The 13,194-nt window shown below is 34.3% G+C and overlaps 5 protein-coding genes across 11 annotated transcripts in view; 2 read left to right on the top strand and 3 right to left on the bottom strand.

Annotated features, from left to right (window-relative positions):
- Positions 1-1,284, bottom strand: part of Psgef (Protostome-specific GEF) — a 52,664-nt gene extending 51,380 nt beyond the window's left edge. For all 3 annotated transcript variants that reach the window (XM_070315500.1, XM_070315501.1, XM_070315502.1), the window contains exon 1: positions 1,210-1,284. The gene's annotated coding sequence lies outside the window, so the exon portion shown is untranslated. The remainder of the gene's footprint in view (positions 1-1,209) is intronic.
- LOC138944668 (protein gooseberry-neuro) overlaps positions 1-4,690 on the top strand; it is a 60,783-nt gene extending 56,093 nt beyond the window's left edge. For both annotated transcript variants that reach the window (XM_070315507.1, XM_070315506.1), the window contains exons 3-4: positions 1,219-1,394; positions 3,388-4,690. In XM_070315507.1, the coding sequence (XP_070171608.1) occupies positions 1,219-1,394; positions 3,388-3,837 (626 nt within the window). In that variant the 3' untranslated portion in view covers positions 3,838-4,690. The remainder of the gene's footprint in view (positions 1-1,218; positions 1,395-3,387) is intronic.
- Mkp-4 (MAPK Phosphatase 4) lies at positions 1,291-6,958 on the bottom strand. 3 transcript variants are annotated; one of them, XR_011448851.1, is made up of 5 exons: positions 6,792-6,955; positions 6,604-6,693; positions 5,071-6,103; positions 2,076-2,902; positions 1,297-1,383 (listed from the first exon to the last, which is right to left on the bottom strand). XR_011448851.1 is itself a non-coding variant. In XM_070315505.1 (4 exons), exons 2-4 carry the CDS (start codon positions 6,639-6,641, stop codon positions 2,858-2,860), a joined length of 1,116 nt encoding a protein of 371 aa, XP_070171606.1. In that variant the 5' UTR covers positions 6,642-6,693; positions 6,792-6,955; the 3' UTR covers positions 1,291-2,857. The 3 variants fall into 3 exon arrangements, 2 of the variants coding, with proteins under 2 accessions (XP_070171606.1, XP_070171605.1); XM_070315505.1 differs by having other exon boundaries at positions 1,291-2,902; XM_070315504.1 differs by lacking the exons at positions 1,297-1,383; positions 2,076-2,902 and adding an exon at positions 2,918-3,114 and having other exon boundaries at positions 6,792-6,958.
- Positions 6,959-7,345: 387 nt separating this feature from the next.
- Positions 7,346-10,393, top strand: LOC138944665 (ATP-binding cassette sub-family F member 1). Its single transcript, XM_070315503.1, has 5 exons — positions 7,346-7,808; positions 8,144-8,369; positions 8,581-9,226; positions 9,400-9,578; positions 9,721-10,393. The coding sequence occupies exons 1-5, from the start codon at positions 7,441-7,443 to the stop codon at positions 10,213-10,215; spliced, it is 1,914 nt and encodes a 637-aa protein (XP_070171604.1). The 5' UTR covers positions 7,346-7,440; the 3' UTR covers positions 10,216-10,393.
- Positions 10,394-10,876: 483 nt separating this feature from the next.
- Spindly (spindle apparatus coiled-coil protein 1 spindly) lies at positions 10,877-13,114 on the bottom strand. 2 transcript variants are annotated; one of them, XM_070315497.1, is made up of 7 exons: positions 13,092-13,114; positions 12,683-12,971; positions 12,191-12,479; positions 11,995-12,115; positions 11,609-11,918; positions 11,367-11,523; positions 10,877-11,297 (listed from the first exon to the last, which is right to left on the bottom strand). In XM_070315497.1, exons 2-7 carry the CDS (start codon positions 12,946-12,948, stop codon positions 10,914-10,916), a joined length of 1,527 nt encoding a protein of 508 aa, XP_070171598.1. In that variant the 5' UTR covers positions 12,949-12,971; positions 13,092-13,114; the 3' UTR covers positions 10,877-10,913. The 2 variants fall into 2 exon arrangements, with proteins under 2 accessions (XP_070171598.1, XP_070171597.1); XM_070315496.1 differs by having other exon boundaries at positions 13,088-13,108.
- Positions 13,115-13,194: the final 80 nt, after the last annotated feature.

Genomic DNA, 13,194 nt, shown 5'->3' with positions numbered 1-13,194 from the left:
ATTTAATATTAATATAAATATTCAAATTTTTTTTTTTAAATAACGTAACGAAAAAAAGAATTGTATAAACAATAAAAATTGTATAAGTTTTCGAAGGTTAATCATCTTATGCTCTTATTGTAATTATCTAATTACAATAAGAGCATAATTATTATTAACTCATTCATCTTAATAAGAAAGTCTGAAGGATTCTTTAACCAAGACTTCTTTTGAAAAAAACTTTTTCAAACTTACAAAGAAGATTTTTTAATTCGCTTGCAAGTTGCGAACTTCTTATTTTCCATCGCTAATTATTCGAAAATTTATGCCCGACATTATGGTTGAGAAAAAAATCAATTCAAATTATTGAAAGAGAATATGATAGTGAGAATCAAAAAGCATTTCACATCACATATAAGATATGGCAAAATAAAATTTGCAATATGGTATACAGAATGTTTTTTTGTTTAACTACTTTTGAGTATTTTATAATGACAGAAAATTTTTGTCTATTTTTAAATATCTTTGCCGAGAACAATGTTTTGCTTATTTTCTTGAGAGAGATATTCTCAAGAACAGTTTCTTTTATGATATTCCGTTAGTATTATAATATCATTATATAAGATAAATGTGATAAAAGTTATTTATCTTTCATTTTCCTATATTTTAATATTTTTTACTTTAGAATTTCATTATAACATATACATTATGCAAATTAGATGGAACTTTATCATAATTTATATTGCATGGAAACTAGTATGAGAACACACAGTATCCATAGCGAATGATTTCATCGCGTCCGTACACGTATAATCCGCGATTCCCGACGCACTTGATTTCATCAAAATCACGCATTTCTAGTCATGCTGCTCGCATTATGCCGCTTTGATGAATGCCCAAGTATAGTGGAGCCATTCAAAGAATGGCCGCAACTGTAACCGGCCCGCGTACGCGCATGTTTTTTTTTCTCCCTTTTTTTCAGTATAGACTCTCCGATATTGCGAGCGGCATCTTCGAGACTCGCGTCGGATTTCGACATGAGGGCAGATCGTCGGGAAATAATTTCGCATTCTTCTCGCAGAGCGTATTTTTACACGAAAGATATATAATTATCAAAGGAGATTAACATTTGTCACTAAATTTTTTATACATCATAATCGAGAAAGAAAACTTCACAATAATTTCCAAAGTAAAATCAATAGCGAAATGTCATTGATAATTGATATTTACGTTTCGCAGATTGCAGCGAAACCTCCTCCACTACTGGAAACAGAAGACCCAGGAGGAGCAGGACAACTTTCTCGGCACAACAGTTGGCCGCGTTGGAAAGAGTGTTTGAGAAGACGCACTATCCGGATGCCTTCGTTCGCGAGGAATTGGCGACCAGGGTGTCTCTATCGGAGGCTAGAGTGCAGGTAATTTTCTCTTATACATTGCAATTAGAATTAAATAAAAAAAAAAATTAATGTTTTGTGTTAGAAATATACTCATAACTAGTATAGATTCGATAAATATCTAGGAATCTCGTGTATATATCTGAAGAACTATTCCGGAGAAATATGTTTAGAAAAATGATTGAATTTCTCTTTCCCCATTTATTTTCTTTTATTTTCAGCATATGCTAAATTATAGAATATTTATTCAAACAAAACTGAATTATCCCAATCTAATATTCGTAATGTTTCGAATAATGTACAGTCAATGCTCATGAGCTAATCTTCTTTAGATTACAATTTTATTTATGACGTGGGCGATAATTGATCATTGGTCATTCCTCCAAAAATGCTCTCAAATCATCCAATAAGATATATACCATATACATATAACGTATTGCCTCTTCTTATGTCACACAATTTACTTACCGGTTTTAGGAATCTAAATTTATAATTAGGAGTGAGAAAAACAATATATCATTACTTGTATCTTGAACAATGTATATATAATGCAATTAAAAACCGAAAATAAATTAAAATAAACAAAAATAGAAAGTCAAATTAAAATTAAAAGAACATCATTTTTTCGATGGCTATCCGCACAAGAATGACGGAACGTGGCAAAACGATAAACTGTCTCAAGACGCACGCCAACCAACTAACCGATTCATAGAGAGCAAGCGGACTGCTCTTTGAAGCCATCTTCCACTCGGTAACCGAGAAGATTAGCCATCCGAGAAAGTATCACGATGCGCACATGTGTTCTTGTACCAAACGCAGCGTCGTCAGTAATACAAGAAAAAGAAGGATGAAGAAGGAGGAGGCGGAAGGTGGCGGTTGCGGACAGCTAGGCAGAAAATCGGAGGAGACAGGTTGTCAGGGCAAAAAGAGAGGAAGAGAGAGAGAGAGAGAGAGAGAGAGAGAGAGAGAGAGAGAGAGAAGCTATGATTAGCCGACGCGCATCTCCAGCATCTGCGCTCCCCAACACGTGCATCGAGCACGTGTACTCGTAGCCGTCACTGTGCCGCTCTACACGCGTCTGTCTATCTATTCGTATGCTGCAGCGTCGGTACGCCTGCCAGGAGCCGTCACGCTGTCCCGTCTTCGGTCGGCGCGCCGTGTCCTTCCGTTCCCCGCCGCTGTCCTCATCTCGCCGACGTATAAAGACGCGCGACGTGTAGATTTTTAGAGTAACGTGAGAACACACGAATAGCATATTGATCGTCCCAGATTTTACATTGAAAAAGATATATCACACGGGAAGCGTGTCCTTTGAATTGAATTTATTTGTCTTGATTTGGAGTGATGTCAGATGAGGAGCACTTGATATACTTGGATACACGTCGGATCCCTCTTGATTTTTCATTGAAGATATTCCTAAAAGGCGGCACGGTCCTTTGAATCGGACTTATTTGTTATGTAATTTAGTCTTCAGTTCGTAGAATTCATTTGAGAGGTCGGGAGAAACTCGATACATGATCGCAGTGAAGCTGAAATAGTAAATACACGTTAAAATTAAAAGAATACAAGGTTTTTAAATACTTCAGATAATGAGATATAAAAAGCACTGATCATTCATCGAGGAAATTATTTCTGGAAGAAACACGCGTCCTTTGAATCGATTATTTGAATTGCTCGAATTTAATTAAATGCATTGATCCTCGTATATTTTCGCCAAAGGCAACAACAAGTCGTACATATTCTATAATTTAAAAAAAGAAATTATTTGCGTCGTATAAATATTTTAATCTATTGCAGAAACATAATTATAATATCCTTGATATTAGAGACTCTAATTTTTATTTTTCCATCAAAATATTTATTATTCTGACTAGAGACAAAGATACAAGATCATTCTATCTATGCCGTTTCATCACAATCTCTATTTTTATCAAAATCGCAGAATATTTCATTCCCAAAAATCAACAATAAAATCAATAGCGAGAGCACCGAGAATTTTTTTCCTTCTGTGTAGGTATGGTTCCAGAACAGGCGAGCAAAGTTTCGGCGGAACGAGCGGAGCTCGGCGATGAACCGCGGCGTCTCCGCGGGTAGAGAGATGGAAGCCGCGTTACCGCTGCGTCCCATCAGAGTGTCGCATTCCTCGCAACACAATGCGGAAAACAATACGGAATCATCGCAGAATGCGACCACCCAGGTAACGGCCCAGTATTCTTACGGCGATTATTGGAGAACGACGCCGCATTACGCGATGCAGACCGCCGGCTGTCACGGTTTCGCCACGAACGGCGGCCTAGCGAATGTAAGTCTGCCGCCGTACCATCACCATCACCACCATCATCATCATCAGACCGATATCCACCACGGATCCCTCGACGGACCCACCGTGAACGGCCTGAACGCTCTGAGACTGCGAGCACATCCCTATGGCTCGACGTATCCGGCGATGCACGCGAGTATGTGATATCGTTCGCAGATATCGAATCTGCGGAATGGGAATGTGTAGTACATTTGAATTGCGCTTTACACAATCTCATTCTGGAGACGCGATGTAAAGAACCATTCATCCCAGATGTTGTCGAAACCAAAGATAAAATTTGACTGTCAAAAATAAATTTAAGACCGCGATCTGAGATATTGGAACTCCAAGGATGCTAACGTCTCGTACAGTATCGGGATTTTATGTGCAAAGGTGATAATGCAAATGTTCTGCAGATTATCGCTATAAAAACGTTCACCGTATGCCTTAATCAATGATAATCATTAGATAATGATTAGATTAAGTTTAAACTGTAAGTTTTGAACACAGGGTAACGAATAAATAAGTCATCTTTTTCCCGTCGATAGAATAGCACGTTAAGTTACGAGAAAGTATATATTGATATCATAATTATTAAATATAAATACAGTAGAACGTTATTCTACACAAAGTTACGGCCTTATTAGATATATAGACGGTATAGACAAAGACACTGTCGTGCAATAAAAACATTGAGATTGAAGAACTTTTTTAGGTATATGTTTTCTTACATATATATAATAAAAAAAAGTACAACACCATACAGATATATATGTATAACAAATACATGTATATATGTACACATATCGAAGTATATTGGCACAGGATTAGAATACAGTCAGCCGGCGTATATTGGTCGTATTTGTCTTAATAAAAAATTCATTATTCTCAACCCTCAGCAAGTATACAGATCTTTTTAACGGAATTAAAATTTTGGTATAATTAAAAATAAAATATAGATAATGTAAAGTATTATATACATATAAAAAGAAAGTGATATGTGATTAAAATTATTCATAAATTTTTTTATACCTCTTTATGGGATAATTTAAATTTAGATTCTAAAACCTAATCAAATTTATAGTACACTTGCTGGAAATTAAATATTTCCAATATCTATTTTGACTATCTTGGACTATGTAACGTCACAATTTAATAAAAACATCACTCAAAAAACCGTCGAAAAGATATATAGAATAAAGCATTTAAAAAATTACGTTTATTAAACGCCTATTCGATATCTTCACGACATTCTTCAGCGATTCGTATTGCCATAATAAGTATTAAAAGAAATACTTAAGACCTTTAAAAACTTTGGAACAATTTCATCGAGTATCCAAATAGTCCAAGATCGATTATTTTCAATATTTTTATTTGATATATTTCTCAATACTATACCGTTACTTGCACGTTCTGCACAACATTGCTCCAGTCGAGCTTGGAGGGCACCAAATAGAAAGCCGGCGCGATTTTGCTACCGCAGGGACACTGGCTGCCGGAGATCCAGCTGTATGAGCCGAGTTTCGTGTTACATTTAGGACAATTCAATTTGCCTTCAACAGTGTGAGTGATATTGGGCATCCAAGCCAGAGGTTCCACAAAATAGATCTTGTCGCATAGCTCGACGCGCGTCGGCTCTTCTTTTTTCAGCACTAGTTTATCACAGTTCTCCTTCGGACTTTTAACGCTGATGTGCCGCCAGATCTGTTTCTCGTGTGGTGCATGGGGTAAAATATTGCTAACGCTTGCTACGATACGGCGACATTTCTTGCAACGATAAACTGTCGGCTCGGGACGCACGGTTGTTAGTGCGGGATCTGGTTTCACTAAATCAATGCAGCTCTGAGGAAGAATGCGTGCCTTGCGCACCTTGTCGGCGGCAATCTGTAACCGATACATCTTGAATTGCACATTGGTGCTATCCACGCCATAGCCCATTTCCTCGTAAAGTTGCAACTGCGCCATGAAGCCAGGATTTGGCGCGACAAATCGTCGTTTCGACTTGACCACCTGGAATGCGTCCATAAAGCTCAACTCGCGCTTCTTCATAATGTATGCGATCACTATGGAAGCGGATCGTGACACGCCGAAGTAACAGTGCACTAGTACCCTGCCATTGCACTCGAAGGCATGGTCGATGAACTCGTAGGAGTCCTCAAAATGTGTTAAAAGATCTTCTCGCGGCATATCTGTCATCTGAATATACTTAACGATTAAATTGGGCAGACATTCCTGGATCTTCCTTGGCAACGGACAGGAATCTATTGTCAATATATGAGTCATTTCAACTGCCTTCAGCCAATCCACATCCGTTGCAGCTGTGAGATTACCCAGAAAGAGGCCTGGCTCAATCTCATCGAAACTGCATGGACCAGCATCAAAATCTTCTCTTGTCAACTTATTCGCATCATCTTGCGCCATTCTCAGCACTCTGTAATTATGAGTGAAACTATAGAGCATCTAAATCTAATTTTATAATTAAAATCATACGTCTACTCTATTATTCATTATTTGTGAGTTATTGTTAGCATCCAAAATATAAATTACAGATCAAATTGTAAAGTATTCAACATTTATAATCTTTATAACAACTAAAAAAGAACAAAAGAGTAAAAATACAGGATTTAAGATACAGGATTTAAATATAGATGATTCATACGTGCAGAAATTTCTGGCAAATATATATTTTTTATCAATTTTTAAAAAGAAAATGGTATTCAAAATTTTTTAAACATCTATTCTCTCCTTTTTTTTAAGTAATAGATATTGCAAAACTCAGAATTATATTTATAGTACACTTGACGTTACAAAATTTAATTACACCTTGCATTAAATAGAAGAAGACAATAAGTATTACAATAATTAACTATTAATGAGGGATGCAATGTGAACAAGACAAAATGAATAATGTGAAGTATAAAACAGACTTGCCTGGACAAGGAAAGGGTTATTCTTGTCAACAAAAACATAGGAAGCAATATGTATTAAGGGCCATCGAATCTACTTTGGGGAGACACATGCCTTTTTATATAGAAAAAAATTGCATTGTTGATTTGTTATTACTATCATTACTATCACTATTCTAATATCATTCTTATCAAAATAAATAACAATATTACAATTTTTAGAATCAATTGCACATTTTACATCGCACATCACATATCCAGTCTGTCTGTTGATCGGATGATAGGGTCGGGTTTTTCGCGCATGCAGACATAATATCAATAAAGACCGCGTTTCGAAATTCACTGCAATACTGAAAAACTCTATAGTTTATGTTACGTATATTACAGATTTCCAATACTAGCAATAAATTTTGGAACACGACCAAAGTATCTAGAACAAGAAAAACGATGATTCCCCTAAACTTATAAACATACAAGAGAGAAACACTAATTATATAAAAACATCATATTAAAGAATTATATATTGCAAGCCAATCTGTGATAATCAACACTGAAAAATTAAAGAGAAGGGAATTTCGTTTGTCATAAACTCAACCAAAAAAAAAAATTTAATGTAAAAGAAACTTGAAGAGATGGATTCCACAATTTTCTAATTTTAAAAAATTTATGTACGTTTGGCCTTCTTCGATATTGCTTTATCTATGTTTGAATTTACATTAGACAATTTCTGGTCTAGATATACTATGTCTATGGTTGCTATAGTGATTTTGCAAGATGGCGGAAACTTGGTGCTGCGCAGAATGTGACGAAAATTCGTCCAAGAAGATAGCACACCTTGTTACTTACACCCAGTGATTACACCATGAATGACGCGATCGAAAATGGGGCGGCCGATGATGTCGCGAAGAAGATCGCGGACGTGGAATTCAACGAGGACACGCCAAGCAAGAAACTTACGCACAAGGAGAAGAAGAAGCTGAAAAAGCAGCAGGAGTATGAACGGACGATGGAGATGATGACGAAGGCTGGCGGCCAGGGTCATAGTGAACTGGAGTCAAACTTCACGGTCTCGCAGAGCGAGACACAGCAGCGTGGCAATCAGCAGCTGGACCACGCGGTCGATATCAAGGTGGAGAATTTCAGCATAGCAGCCAAGGGCAAAGAACTCTTCACCAATGCTAGTCTTCTCATAGCGCAGGGCAGACGTTACGGCCTGGTGGGACCTAACGGGTACATTACTTTTCTTTTTTTTTTACTGTTTAACATGTTTACATACATGTTTAGGCTCAAAAGATCAAATTCTTGAAAGATCTCTAAAATGATGATTTAAATATTTTATACATATATATTGTAACATTAAACATATACTTATATATGTGTGTGCGTGTATATATATATATAAAAGATAATATTGTAATAATATATTACATCTAATCCAGTATTCATTAATACATATATATATATATATATTACAATATTATCTTATAAATTATCTTATTATCTTATTAACTTATATAGTACTTGTCCCTTATAAAAAATATACCATTTATATAATCTTATTATAGTCATGGCAAAACTACCTTGCTCCGCCATATAGCCAAGAGAGCCTTCAATATTCCAAGCACCATAGATGTTCTATATTGCGAGCAAGAAGTTATAGCGGACGATACTCCGGCTGTAGAAGTAGTTCTGAAAGCTGATACAAAGTGTACAACACTTCAGGCTGAATGCAAAAAATTGGAGGAATTGACAGAACAAGGAGATACTACTGTGCAAAGTAGATTGCAGGAGGTCGCTATCATTTATTTTTATAAACCTTGAATGTTAAAAAGTATACCATAAGGTTTAGGAAATAGTAATTTGTCACTTTATTATCTATCAGTTTTTTTTTCTATGTTGGATTCCATGTTTCTTTTAAGTAAATTGTACAACTGTAAAAATAAATAAATATATAAATTATATATGTATATATATATATATATAATACAAATTATATTTTCAGGTTTATGAGGAGTTGAAAGCCATTGGTGCAGATTCAGCAGAGCCACGAGCCAGACGGATCCTCGCTGGCCTGGGATTCAATCGTGCTATGCAAGATCGTGCGACAAAGAATTTCTCTGGTGGCTGGCGAATGCGCGTTTCGCTCGCAAGAGCACTCTTCTTAGAACCTACATTATTGTTGCTAGACGAACCTACAAATCACTTGGATCTGAACGCAGTAATCTGGCTGGATAATTATTTGCAGGGCTGGAAGAAGACCTTACTTGTTGTATCACATGACCAAAGCTTCTTGGACAATGTGTGCACGGACGTAATACACTTAGACCAGCAAAAATTGTTCTATTACAAGGGAAATTATAGCATGTTTAAAAAGATGTATGTACAGAAGAGAAAAGAGATGATAAAAGCATATGAGAAGCAGGAGAAGCGGTTGAAAGATCTTAAGGCATCTGGTCAGAGCAAGAAGCAAGCTGAGAAGAAGCAAAAGGAAGCTCTCACCAGGAAGCAAGAGAAGAACAGGACGAAAATGCAGAAGCAGGAAGAGGACAGTGGACCTACGGAATTGTTACAGAAACCAAGGGAATATATAGTAAAATTCAGTTTTCCAGACCCACCACCACTTCAACCTCCAATTCTTGGTCTTCAAAGTATGTAATTAACTCTTCTGTATTCATAATTATCATTAAATTATATTTGTAATAAGAAAAATTAATAAGAAAAAGTTTGCTCACACATACAAGGAAAAAAGAGATAGAGAGAGAACAAAAACTTCGTTTAAAAATTTAAATTGAATTATTGGAATATTAATTTTATCTTTCAGATGTAACTTTTGCATACGAAGGACAAAAACCTCTATTCATCGACGCAGATTTCGGCATAGACTTAAGTTCTCGAGTAGCTATAGTAGGCCCTAATGGTGTTGGCAAGTCTACTTTCTTAAAATTACTAATGGGCGACATAACACCTCAAAAGGGAGAAAACACAAAGAATCATCGATTGGTAAGTGTAAAATCGTACGAATTAAATAATAAATCATTCTTTTGCCATTTGACAAATTCAACTTTTTAATGCAAAGGAATATTTATTTTTACATTCCGGTATTTCTGTTACGAATTATTCTAAATTAGTTTACTCTTTGCAGAGGATAGGAAGGTTTGATCAGCATTCTGGTGAGCATCTGACCGCTGAGGAGACGCCGGCGGAGTACTTGATGCGACTGTTCGATCTCCCGTACGAAAAAGCGCGGAAACAGTTAGGCACTTTTGGTCTCAGCTCTCACGCGCACACGATCAAGATGAAAGATCTATCGGGCGGGCAAAAAGCACGCGTCGCGATGGCTGAACTTTGTCTAAACGCGCCAGACGTGTTGATCTTAGACGAACCGACCAATAATCTCGACATAGAATCCATTGACGCACTAGCCGACGCTATAAACGAATATAAAGGTGGTGTCATTATCGTCTCGCACGACGAACGGCTTATTCGAGATACAGAATGCTGCCTCTATGTAATCGAGAATCAGCAGATCAATGCTACGGACGGTGACTTCGACGATTACAGGAAAGAATTGCTCGAGAGTCTGGGGGAAGTTATCAATAACCCTAGTATAGCCGCAAATGCTGCTGTTCTACAATAATCGTTAGCCAATTAATAATATTCGATATCTTGTTGGCCAATGATGCAAAAACGATCATTGGATCGCGACCGAAAAGCCTTTGTAAGGACGTCTGTCCATTCTAAAATTACTAGAAACGAATTTTGTATTATAAATAAACCAGTTATGTGAATTTAAAATTAAATCTTTAAAAACATGACCAGTTTCTCTTGGCTGATTGTTTTCATTTATCTTATTTTCTATTGATCAACTAACGGTGACTATTGATATAACGATGATATAATATATTTAAATTATATCTTGTTATCGAGAGTATAGGTTTATAAATTTGTAAAAGTTTCATTTTAAAATGAATTAAAATATTAGAAAAATTATTTTGACAAAAATTTCGAAATCTAATCGTAAAAATTATTTCGAAAAATTCTCCAACGAAATAATATAAGAACTATATATATATACAGAAAAAAAACTCTATTTAAAGAATATAATTTATATATTTTTAAGAAAGATATATATATGCTTAGATATAATATAAAAAGATTCAATTTAAAAAAGAATAGAAAATAAATTGTTTTATTAAATTTAAAAACATACATTTTAAAATACTTAAAAAAATACATCTACTCTTTCTTCTATTAAAAATTTTGATGATTTTACTTTTTTTTAATATCGAATTATTCGGCAAAAAACGATATATTATAAAATATTGTAATAAATGATTATTTTCTCTCCATAAGAGAAAAAGAGTCATCATTAATAACTACAATAGGATATTTATCATGCTGTTTTGATTGTTTTTTCAAAGGTTTATTTTCAGTATCCTTGGTATCTGTAGTAAAATGTACGATCTTTTTACTGAATTCTTTCTGATCATTTACATATTCATCTACTATTGGTTTTTCTGACACTCTTAAATTTCGTTGACACATAGTATTTGCCGGCGTGAGATTATTAGATATAATTTTCAAATCATCACAGATTTTTTCAAAATCAGCATTAGCAATACTAACATTAAAATTTTCAAGAATTTCTAACAGATTTTTATTATCATTGTTATCTGTCTGTTCTGTTTCTAATTGCGTTTTTATAGCCAAAATTTGAACCTAAAAGATATATAATTTGTATAAAAAGTCTCTGAGCGAAGAATAATTTTTTTTTATAGAAATGGTTACCTCCATAGACATTGCTTTAGATCGCCAGTAACGAAGCTGCTTTGAGATATTGTGATTTGCTTCTTCTTGTATTAACATTTGCATAATTTGTTTTTCCATTTTTTCATTCAATTCTTTTAACTCCTTTTTCGTTTTAGCCACTAATGATTGAGCATAACTAAAAATCAAAAGGTATGTGTAATTTTTATAAACACCAAATAGAAATAATTTAACCTAACCAAATAAAACTGTTTTTAGCTTACTTGAAACTGTCATCTGTAGATTGTATTTTTTCCACTTGATTGTTTTTTTCTATTTCAATTTTCAACTTATTCTCAAGATCAAAGATTCTACTTTTACATTTTTGCAGAAGATCTGCATTTTCCTGCTGCGTATCAATTACATCAGTTTCCCATTTTCTAATCAACACAATTTTCTCTGCTGCCAATAGCTGGGTTTCTTTCGTTTTCGTATTTAACGCTCGTTTTGCTTCCTTATACTTATTCTGGAGTTCTTTCATTTGATCCAATAACATTTGTCGACGATCTTCAACTTCGGCGAATAAAGAATTACCTGAAACAGAATATCAATTCTGAAAAAAATTTATAAACGATTATATATTAAAGATTTAGTATCTTCTATACTTTACCTTTACATGTATCACTAGTAGGAGTTACTTTTAACGATTCCAATTCCATACGATTAATAGCTAATTCCTCCCGTATGTTTTCTAACGCTTCATTTTTTTCCACTAATTGTCCTGATTTTATCTATTAAAAAATATTTCTAATAAGTTTTTTACATCATAACTAAGAAATTAAACAGTCATATTTATATTGTTTTACTTTCAAGAGATTTTCAAGTTCTTGACAATGAATCTCCATATTTGCAAGTTTCTCCTCTAATTGTTCTCCATTTTCTTTCTCATTCTTAAGAAGTATAGCCAGTTCCTTATTTTTTTCCTTGTATATCGTTACAGTATCATCTGTACAAATAGAAAAATATGGTTGTTTATTTATATCCTTATATCTTTTTAATTCTTCACGTAAATCTGTAATCTCTTGCATAGTTTGTGTAGTTTTTGTTTCTAAATCTGCAATATAATTTTGATATTCTTCTCTCTCAGCTCTATATCTAAAACAAAACAAAAAAATAATACATAACTTTACTATCACAATGTTGACATGATTAAAATTTCATTAAAATAAATCTTAAAGAAATAATATAAGTATAAAAGTAAACAAAAAAAATAAACGTGTATGCATTTATATATTAGAAATTAATTAAGTCAGCTAGTCATTAATTAATTATTAATAGAACAACTATATTTTTTGTACTTTTCTTTTCTCTCAGCAAACATTTTGTCCGTTTTCATTTTATATTGGCCAACTGATTGCTCCAAAGTTTCATTCGTTTCATTGAGCTCTTTATTCAGTGCTTCGCTGGCTTCCAGCTTGAGTCGTAAAACATGCAACTCTTGCCGATAATATTCATACTCATGTTTTAATTTTTTATAATTATCTTGAATCAAACTCTCCTCCAGATAATCCTCGATCTTTGCGTCATTCGCATTCTCGCCGTACAAATCCAGCAACTTGGACATCTCGCGATATATTTCTTCTCCTTCTAGAATGAATTTTCGTCCAGGTGAGACGTAGTATTACAATTATTTTTTTTATACGGATTTTTTCGAATGGGACGCAACACCACGCTATTACATTTACTTATTTACTGATATTTACTAACTGTTTCGAATATTCGAATTTATCGGCTATGCCATAAATATATATATATATATGTAGATAAGTTAGCATCGCAATTTTTACAAATGTCTGGGAAATTGGCTTTA

Source organism: Polyergus mexicanus, unplaced genomic scaffold (assembly GCF_030449975.1).
Source record: "Polyergus mexicanus isolate NDT 795.1 unplaced genomic scaffold, iyPolMexi1.0 SCAF_2, whole genome shotgun sequence".
In the NCBI taxonomy this organism is placed as follows: domain Eukaryota; kingdom Metazoa; phylum Arthropoda; class Insecta; order Hymenoptera; family Formicidae; genus Polyergus; species Polyergus mexicanus.
The sequence above is the reverse complement of the archived record's forward strand: the minus strand, read 5'-3'. Positions and strand labels throughout refer to the sequence as shown.